The 9158-nt window shown below is 56.4% G+C and overlaps 1 protein-coding gene across 4 annotated transcripts; it reads right to left on the reverse strand.

Moving 5' to 3' along the window:
* Nucleotides 1-5306: 5306 nt before the first annotated feature.
* On the reverse strand, nucleotides 5307-7750 carry C2CD4D (C2 calcium dependent domain containing 4D). Of its 4 annotated transcripts, none has more exons than XM_057723701.1 (2): nucleotides 7563-7750; nucleotides 5307-6509 (listed from the first exon to the last, which is right to left on the reverse strand). In XM_057723701.1, exon 2 carries the CDS (start codon nucleotides 6454-6456, stop codon nucleotides 5410-5412), a length of 1047 nt encoding a protein of 348 aa, XP_057579684.1. In that variant the 5' UTR covers nucleotides 6457-6509; nucleotides 7563-7750; the 3' UTR covers nucleotides 5307-5409. The 4 variants fall into 4 exon arrangements, with proteins under 4 accessions (XP_057579684.1, XP_057579693.1, XP_057579666.1 ...); XM_057723710.1 differs by having other exon boundaries at nucleotides 7475-7750; XM_057723683.1 differs by lacking the exon at nucleotides 7563-7750 and adding an exon at nucleotides 7066-7336.
* Nucleotides 7751-9158: the final 1408 nt, after the last annotated feature.

The following is a 9158-nucleotide window of genomic DNA, read 5'->3' on the forward strand; positions in this document are numbered from 1 at the left end:
GTCTTGAGGAGAAACAGGATAGGTGACCAGCATTTATCCATCACTTACTGTGTGCTGGGCCCTTTGCTGAACTTTATGTAAATCCATGATTTTCTGCTATCCTCCCAACATCCACCGTGAGGCAAGCATAGTTGCTCCAGATGACTATGGGATGCTCATAAGTTCAGTGATGTTCAGAGATAGTCATGATTTGGCCAAGGACTTGCACAAGGACAATAAGTGGTTGAGCTGTGATTTGAACCCAGGGCTTTGTGACTTTAGAACCCTGTGCTTTCTACTTGACCAAGACGGGTGACATGGACAGGGGAGGTGGGGAGGGGAGAGATGAAGTCCAGATGGCTGATTTGGGGAATGGTGCCTCTTCTATATGATGAGGTCAGACGCATCGCAGTGGTTCTTGGGTTCCTTGAGGCCTCTGCCTGCTTAGCCTCTGCCCTTTGCTGCCCTTGCCTAGAATTCCCCGGCTCCCTGAGGCCTCCACTTCCTCCTGGTCTCTTGGGGGCTGAGGACAGGAAGGGAGGAGTGTGCTGAGGCAGAGGAGCAATGGGAGAGAAGAGAAGAGAGGAGACAGGCTGCACTGCACTAGTTGTGGGAAGGAGACCCCCCCACACTGGGCGGGCCCATGCTGGGGAAGGACTCTGCGGAGGGCCACAGGATACGGCTTCACGGGGCCCTGGATGCCACCGGTCTCCTGCATCGCCTCTGCCCAGAGTTTGATTAGCTGGGCCTGGCTTTCCTGGTTACCCAACAGGCCGGCTGGCCAGGGGCCAGGCTGCAGTGGGGAGGCTCCCTGGCACCTCCTCCTGCTCTCACTCCCAGCTGGTAAACAGCGGCGCAGGAGCCAGCCACGCCTCAGCCGCGTGACTGCAGCCCACTCCCCTCAACGTGGCGCACGTGGCACCTGGCGTGGAGAGGACAGGCAGCTGGCCCTTCCCTCACCTGCCCTTCCAGCTCGCCATCCTCCCCTCGTGCCCCACCCTGGAGCTTCACACTCTGTCTGCTACCATCAGCACCTCTGTTCCTGGGTAGCTCCCAGAGTCTCCGGAGGGCTGCAGCTTACGGGACAAAGGTTAGAAGGAGAGAAGGACTTTCCAACTCCCAGGATGGTTGACAAGGGGGTAGGGAGTGAGGAAGAGGGGAGTGGAAACTTTTGGGGACCTTCTTGTACCGAGAGTCTGAGGGCGTGTGTCTGTGCCTCTGAGACTCTGATTATCCCCGTGTCCTTTTGGTAAATGTGTGGCCCACGCGTCTGTGTACACCTCTCTGCACAGAACAGGATGTTGGTCTGTTTTGGGGCTCAGCCCCTTGGGCAGGCTTGGAGTAAGAAGCAAAGCTCTCTGCAGCACCACCCAGGCCAGGGCCCAGCAGACAAGTAGAGCCAGCAAGAGGCAGAGGCGCAGGGTGCGGGGGGTGCTGGGGCAGTGTGGCTTTGCTTCCTCTCGGTTTCCTCTCTCTGTGTCTCTCCCTGCCAATCCCTCCATGCCTATGGCTCTCCTGTTTTCTGTGCCTCAGTAGCCCATCCCTCTCTCTCCTTTCTCCTCTTTAAGCCTCTCTTCCTCTATGACTCTGGGTCTCTTCAGGAGACTTCCTGACCTCCCAAGCATGAGCACGGAGTAGAGGCTATACAGAATGCCTGGGGATGGGGACTTGGCCCTGCCATAATGCCAGGCAGCCCTGCCCGCCCCAGATACCGCAGGTCTGGCTGCCTCTCTCAGCCGTGCCACTTCGTGCCACTGTGTAAGGTGGGGAGGAAGTGACTGGTGGTTGGAAAGACAGGGTCCTGGTCGCTAGGCCTAAGCAGTCACATGCTTCCCAGACATTCTCGTCTCTCTCCCCCTTCCTTGCTCTAAGCATGGATGGCTGGTGTTCTTTCTCCCTGGGGCAAGACGGTACCTTGATCATCCTTTTGGGAAGTTCCCCCTCATGCCTACCCTTCCTCCCTCCTGCTCCAATCACATCCCCTTTTCTGGAGGAATCAGTCTTTTCAGAGCAGGGCAGTGGTTATTTCCTCCTCAAATACATTCTCACATTCTTATGCAAGGAAGAGGCTGATAGGGATCAGAGAATCACTTCACCCCCCCCCCACCACGTGCCCAAGTTCCCTTATCAGAGGAATCTGAAAGCAAGGGGCAAGAAGCCTGGAGGGGGTGGAGGATGGTGGCGGTGGCTTGGAACTGGGGAGCAGTCACCAACTTCTCTTTCCCTTCCTCCCCACCCCCTAAACCACAGAAACCACTTAAAGCTCAGTGCAAGCCTGCCGCTCCTGGGAGGGCCTGGGGTGGAAAGGTGGAAAGTGTGTGGGGCCTGGGCAGCCTGCATGCCACGTACAACCTTAGCTCCATCCTTCGAGGGCCAGCCCCCTGGGAAGCCTGATTCAGTAATTAGGAACCCCTTCCTTTGGGGAGACCTCAATCCACTGGAGTGATTCAGGGAGGGGGCACGGCCCCACAACCATTAAGAAAGGACATCCCCAGCTCTATAAACATCTGTAGATCTCACAGTCACCGCCCCTCCCCTTTCCTGTCACAAAGGCCACTGTGGGTGGAGGGACCAGTGGGAGTTTGACCTCAGCTCCTGGCCCTGAACTTTCCATGTGATCTTACCACTCATCTGTCAATTAACATTTGTGGTCATTTAGGCTTGGACGCAGCAAGGAGGGTTGAAATTCAGGAGCTCTGAGTTTTGGAGCCAAAAGATGGGTAAGAATGTAGCCTGCTATTTATTAAACCTCGATTATCACAGCGTTAAAAAGGGGACAATAATATCTGTCTAGACTTGTGTCTGTGAACATGCTTTAAGGCCAGAGCAGTCTGCACACAGGAGGGGGTCTTAGGACCTTGTTTGCTCCAGGGCATGCTTCTGTGGCTTCAGCTAGCCAGGAAATTCCTCCAGGGACACTGTGGTCCCCATGGGGGTTGGGGCGGGGAGGGTCGCAACTGTGGATACTGAATGAACTGCTGCTGACTGGAGTGGACTTGAATTCTCACCTCACAGCCTCCTTTGCACGGCAGGTGGGGTAGGAGGACTGGATGGAGCCACAGTCCTAAAACTTCCCTGAAGCCCTGGCTGATCCTCACTGCAAGTTTACTTAACCTCTCTGATCTATCTCCTCGGTAAAATGGTAACAGGCAGTACCCACCTCACTGAGAGGTTGCAATGATTAACTGGCATAACACTAAAGTACAGGAGCTACTGGTACAAAGTACTGTGGTTAAAAAGAGATATTTCGGTCCCTCCCTCCCTCTCTCCATTCTTATAATCCTCCCTTCTTCTCTTCCTCTGATTCCTTTCCTAACCTCTTTGCTGCTTTATTTTTCTATAGAACAATATTACCAAGTAACATTTCTACATTTTACTTATTCATTTTGTAACTTGTCTGACCCCCATGTCTGTGTTAATCACTGCTGTATCCAATGCCCAGCACCCCCTGGCCCTCCCTAAGTATCTGTTGAAGGACTGCATGAATGAAGGGTAAATGGTCTCGACTTTTCTTTCCAGCTACTTTCAAATAGGCATCAAATCCAGTTGCTGATCAATGGTTGTTAGGGGAGGATTTGGGACTGAAGTAAGACAGTACTAGGGATAGAGCTGGACCTATGGGTGGACTTCACAGGCTGAAAAGATCGGAGAGCTCTTATCCTAGGGAAGGAAGTGACCTAATTGGGAGGCTGCAGCTGGCACTTAAGGGTATTATAGTTATGTGATTAAGAGCCAAGATTCTAAGGCCAGATTCTCTGGGTTTGAATCCTAGTTCTACCCCTCACTGGATGAGTAAAACCAAAGGTCACATTGGATAAAAATACTAACAATATGCTGTATAACAAAGAGAGATCAACTCGATAATGGGTGATGCCTTAGAGGGCCAGGACAGGGAGGGTGGGTGTCATGGGAGGGAGGGGATATGGGGATATATGTATAAATACAGCTGATTCACTTTGGTGTACCTCAAAAGCTGGTACAAGAGTGTAAAGCAATTATATTCCAATAAAGAGCTTAAAAAATAAAAATAAATAAAATAAAATAAAACTAAAAAAAAATACTAACAATAGTTCTTAACCCTCAATGGAGTTGCTAGCAAGTTGTTGGAACAGTTCCTTGCCATTAATCTTTGGGTCGCTGTTAGCACTTCATATTATTTGATCAATGCTACCACCTGGTGGACATCTGGAGCAAGATTTTCCTGACCTGGGGGGTTGAGGGTGGGGTGAGAGGGGAGAAGGAATTGAGGAATGCTCTGAATGGAAGCACGTGCGTGTGTGCGTGTGTGCGTGTGTGTGTGTGTGATGCTAGCATTACACATGTTGAGGTTTATCTAGATCCAGCAGGCTTGGCCCTGCTTAGGGGCACTGGGCAAAATGAGAAAGGGCCCAAGCGGGAGGGAGCAAAAAGCTGTGTTGGTACAGTGCCTCCCTTCCTCCCTCCCTCTTTCCCTCCCTTTTTTCCTCCTTCAGTCCTGGCCTGAGCCAAGAGGAACCAGCTCCAGGGAAGGAGGGGTGAGAGAGAAGAAGGTCACTGCTGACGTCAGGGACATTCAGGTAGGAGGTAAGTACAATGGGACCTACATTTATCCACCTTCCACATTCTGCCCCTACTCACTGGGGTAGCCTTTTCTGGGCATCCCTGAGAACAGCTCTCACAGTGCAGTAGCACCCCCCCCCCCCCGGGGAATATTATATCTTGATCTTTCAGTAGCCAAGCGCTGCTCTAGCTCCTGGCTCCAGCTTTACGCTCCAGAGTGGCACAGGTGCGGAAGGGACAGGCAAGAGAGAGGACTCCTAAAGGCATGGCGTGCTAGTCTGACATCCCCTGACTCACTCCCAAGACACAGAAATTTCATCTCTCTTCAGAACAGATGTGGGTGCGAGTGGGGAGGGGTAGATGGGTGGGGGGGGGGTGCTGATTTCTCCTGTGCAGCCCCAAGGAGCCCCCAGGGGAAGGTGGCTTATGCTGGTTTCAGTCACAGAGCTTTTTCTGGAGTGACTCAGTGATTGGAGGGCTCCCTGAAGGGGTAGGGACCTTGCTGAACAGCAAACCTGGTACCTTCTCAGCCCAGACTTACTGAACTAGTGTCAGCGTCTCTTAGGAATGAAGCCCAGGATTCTTTCTGCATGTTTAACAAGCCCATCCAGGATTTCTGATGTCTGGTTATTGTGATCTCATTCAAGTTTGAGAACCACTGCTTAAGGTCTGCTCCAAATCAGACAACCTGAATGAGCTTCCTCCATCCCTTGTATGGCCAGGGCAGAGAGAGGAGGGTAGGCTGCAGAGCTGAGAGCACAGGGTGCCAACGAGGGAGGAGATACCGCTTGAGACATTTTATTAGCAAAAGTAAACACATGCCAGGAAGGTGGGAAAGATGAGGACTGCAGGCCCAGTGGAGACCTCCAGAGGAAGAGACAGTCTCTCAGGCTACAGGCTGAGATGGGCAGGCGCCAGCGAGGCCCCGGGAACCAGCCCACCACCCAAGGGAGGCAGCAGGGCAATCAGGGGCGCCTCACACTCCCCCAGCAGCACGTCCCTGCGGAACCCTGCGCCCCTGTCCAGCACCTTGGCCCTCAGGCTGTGGGCGGCCAGGTCCGGCGGACCGAGCCCGTCGAAGAAAAAGTCCTCATTGAAGATGGGGTTGGCGCTGCATTTGACCACGCGGCTCCGCTGGCCCCGCGGCCGGGCGCGCGGCCGCAGCCTCAGCACCACGCAGCAGCCGCCGCCGCCGCCGCCGCTGCCGGGCCCGGCCCGCGACGGCGGCAGGCCCTCGGCGCTCACCAGGCGCAGCCGCAGCCGCCCGGGCCAGGCCTGGTACTCGGCGGACAGCCGCAGCTGCCCGCCCCGGGGCTCGAGGCGCAGCACGCTCTCCTTCGTCGGCCGCAGCCGGCAGCACAAGAAGTCGAGGTGGAAGAGCGGCGGCGCGGGCGGGCTGGTGTCCGCCGAGCTCGCCTCCTCCGGGGACAGCGAGCGCGGCCTGGGCGGCCGGGGTCGGTCGGGGCCTGGCCGCGGCGAGCCGAAGGGCGACGAGTCGGGCGACGAGGCCGTGTCGCTGTCGGGGGCCCGGCAGAGGCGCAGGTCCGGGGCGGAGACGTGCAGCCGGGACGGCGCGGGGGGCAGCCCCCCGGCGGGGGCGGGCGGCGGCGGCGGGTGGAACAGGGACTCGCGCCGGCGCGTGTGCGGGCTCTCGGGCAGGAAGGCCCAGCCTTCGCGGCCCGCCAGGTGCGGCAGCGAACACGCCGCGGGGAGGCCGCGCCCGCCCGTGGCGCGCCCGCCGTGGGGCTCGGCGGCGCGCGGGTCCGGGAGCCGAGGCGGGATGCAAAACTGCGGGATGCGATCCGGGGTGAGGACGTTGGGGCAGGCGCGAGCCAGCGGGCACGGGGCGCGGTGCTTAGGAAACGGGCTGGAGGGCGCCCACCGGGACCTGGGCTCCGCGGCGCCCACCCTGTAGCCAGCTTTCTCCAAGAGCCACATGCGGTGGGGTGGGGGCTGAAAGCTCGAATTCCACGAGGCGAGAGGGTGGCGGCCTGGACCAGGAAAGAAGGGGAGCCTTAGGTGGGTGATGCTGCAAACGTACACCCGGTGCTTTGCCGCCGCGCCCTTCTTTATGGGCCCACGCGGTGCACAGGCGGCTGTTTGAGCGGGGAGGGGGCGGGGACAAAGGGCGGCAAAGCCTGGGGGCCGGGGGAGACACAGTCACGTTTTCAGATCAGGCCTCGGACATCCGAGTCCACAGACTCTCCCATTGCTCCCACTGGTAAAAATGTCCATCCACTCAACAGTGAGAAGGCTTGACACACGCACTAGAGGCCTAGGCTCCTATTAGGAGAACAGAGTAACACCCGCATTATCAAAAGGTCTGTAGTCGCAAACACCGAGCCAGACTCGGAACCCCGCTCCTGTACACTCTCTCGCTGAAGAGACACCGCGGCCCCAGGCGGGTTCATCCCCTTCTCCCACGCCCACGCCCATTCCAGAAGACAAGGGATCTCCAACAGGGTCTGATCTGGCGCCCCCTGGAACTCCCCCGCTTTCCTCCTCCCCCCCCCCCCCCCCGGCGCCGCGCCGCCCCCCTTTTCCCACCTTGCGCTCCTCTGCAGCTCAACAGGCTTCTCCAGGCTGAGCCATCCTTTGGCCTCGCCCCACCTGCCTCCTCTTGCTCCTCCCTCGCCTTCCTGAGTCGTTGCAGGCCAGAAGCAGACTCGCTGCACACTTGGCTGCTGCCAGAGCGAGTTCAAGGAGACGCACGTCTCGGGGGCACAGCATCCCACCCCTCCTTAAGCCCTGACTGTCCGGCTCCCTGCCTCCCAGCCCTAGGGCATCCCGAGTCTGCAGTGCGGGCCCAGACGTTGGGCCCTCCCTCCCACTCGCCACTCATTTTCTCCCTAGGAAACCAGTGAGCACAAAGGCAGCATTGATTCCCTGCCACCCCCTGAGCTGGCTCCGGGAGGCCCCGCCGCCACCGCGAGCTTACCGCACCCCCTCTCCGCACCTCAGGGAGCGCGATGTACCGACTTTCTGCCCGGGAATCTGAGCCCACGGCGGCGGGCTCCGTCAAGCGCCCAGAGCGCAGCCCTCACCTGTGGGCTGCCTCTGGGTCCTGGCCTCAGGCCAGGAGGCATTCAGAGCCCGGAGGGGAACAGCTTCCTCTCCAGCTTGCTACCCCAGCCCAGTCCTGGGAGGAGCTGGCAGGGGCCTCCGTTGCCTACGTATGACCTCTTTCCTGGATAAACACAGCTCTGTCTCTGCGGCCATCAGCCCGGCCTTCTTAACTCCTTCCTTCAGGTTTCTAGCAGCAAGCCAGCCTTGTGCCCTGGGGCTTTCTCTGCTGGGCCTGGGCTGCTTGGGAGTTGGGGAGGGCTGCGGTGAAAAGGGAGACAGCTGTTAGGAGGCAGTGGCCTCCATCCCTTTGTGCTACACTGGCCCCACCCAGCCCTCCTGGGTGAAGCCCACAGCCATGGCCACACAAATGGTAACTTCTGCAAAGCCCTCCTTGCTGGAATCCTGCCTTGGCCCCCATTGTTCAGTTCTGGAGACATCCCAGTGGCGCCCAGACAGAGTGATTTGCAGTGACTGGTTCTCCGAATTACACTGGACCAGGGAAAAGTGACCAAGCTCGAAATTTCTGGACACAGAGACACTGAGAAGAGCTGTTTCCATCTGTGAGTCAAGGTCAGGCTGTACCCAACCACCCCCCACCCCACCCCAATCCTAGTCAGAAGTGTGTTAAACTGTAAACATGGAGGATATCTCTCCCTTCCTTCCCCTCCTTGAAGGCAGATCCTGGGAAACACAGGCCACCACCACCAAGATGAGACCATCAGCTATACTCCAGGCACACTCACTATCCTTCATTCCCTCCTTAAGATGTTTGCATAAGCTATTTCCTCTTCTAGGAGCACTTCCCCTTCACCCTTCAGATCTGGAGGCCGTCACTGACACTCTCCCATTGAAATTAAGGGGTTCAGTTGTCTACTTTCACAGCATCCCATACTTTTCCTTTATGGTACTGTTCACAGTTTCTTGTTTTTGTTTTCTGTGATTTATTTCTGTGATTACTTAATGTCCTCCTCCCTTAGTAGACTGTAAGCATCACAAAGACAGTGCTTAGAAGAAGAGAGGTACTCAGTCAGGATTGTTGAATGAATGAGTGATAATAAGCAGAATTGTATCTGAATCAGTTCATTTATCCCTTCATTGTGCTAGGTGCTGGGGACACATAGAATGGGGACGCAGTCTAAGGGGAGAGACCGACGATAACTACAGCAACAAGACAAACTGTGAAATTCAGGAAACAAGATTATTTTGACATCTGATACTTGAGGGGTTTGGGGGAGCAAATGTATCTTTTACGGAGATTTTTGGCAGCACCCAGACCCTCCAATCCTGTGGCTCCTGACTCAGCTCAGCCCTGGCCTCATTTCTGGGGAGGGTGGTCTATGCGGAGTGCTGCAGCCAAGAACTCACAGCTGTGGCACCAGTTAGGTGGGTCAGGAATCTGAGCTCTGAGATTCACTAGCTGAATGACCTCTGGCATGTAACAGGCTCGTGGGGATTCACCTTTCCCGTCTGAAAAATGGAGAGAAAATACCTAACTCTCAGAGTTGGCATGAAGATTAAATAAGATCACACATGGGCATCAGGCTGACTTCTGCTAAAAGTACACGAAAACAGAA

Source organism: Hippopotamus amphibius, chromosome 1 (genome assembly GCF_030028045.1).
Source record: "Hippopotamus amphibius kiboko isolate mHipAmp2 chromosome 1, mHipAmp2.hap2, whole genome shotgun sequence".
Taxonomy (NCBI): domain Eukaryota; kingdom Metazoa; phylum Chordata; class Mammalia; order Artiodactyla; family Hippopotamidae; genus Hippopotamus; species Hippopotamus amphibius.

What these genes read in the sequence shown, in the direction of transcription:
- C2CD4D (XM_057723701.1), bottom strand. Translation starts at nt 6,456, where the DNA reads ATGTGGCTCTTGGAGAAAGCTGGCTACAGGGTGGGCGCCGCGGAGCCC.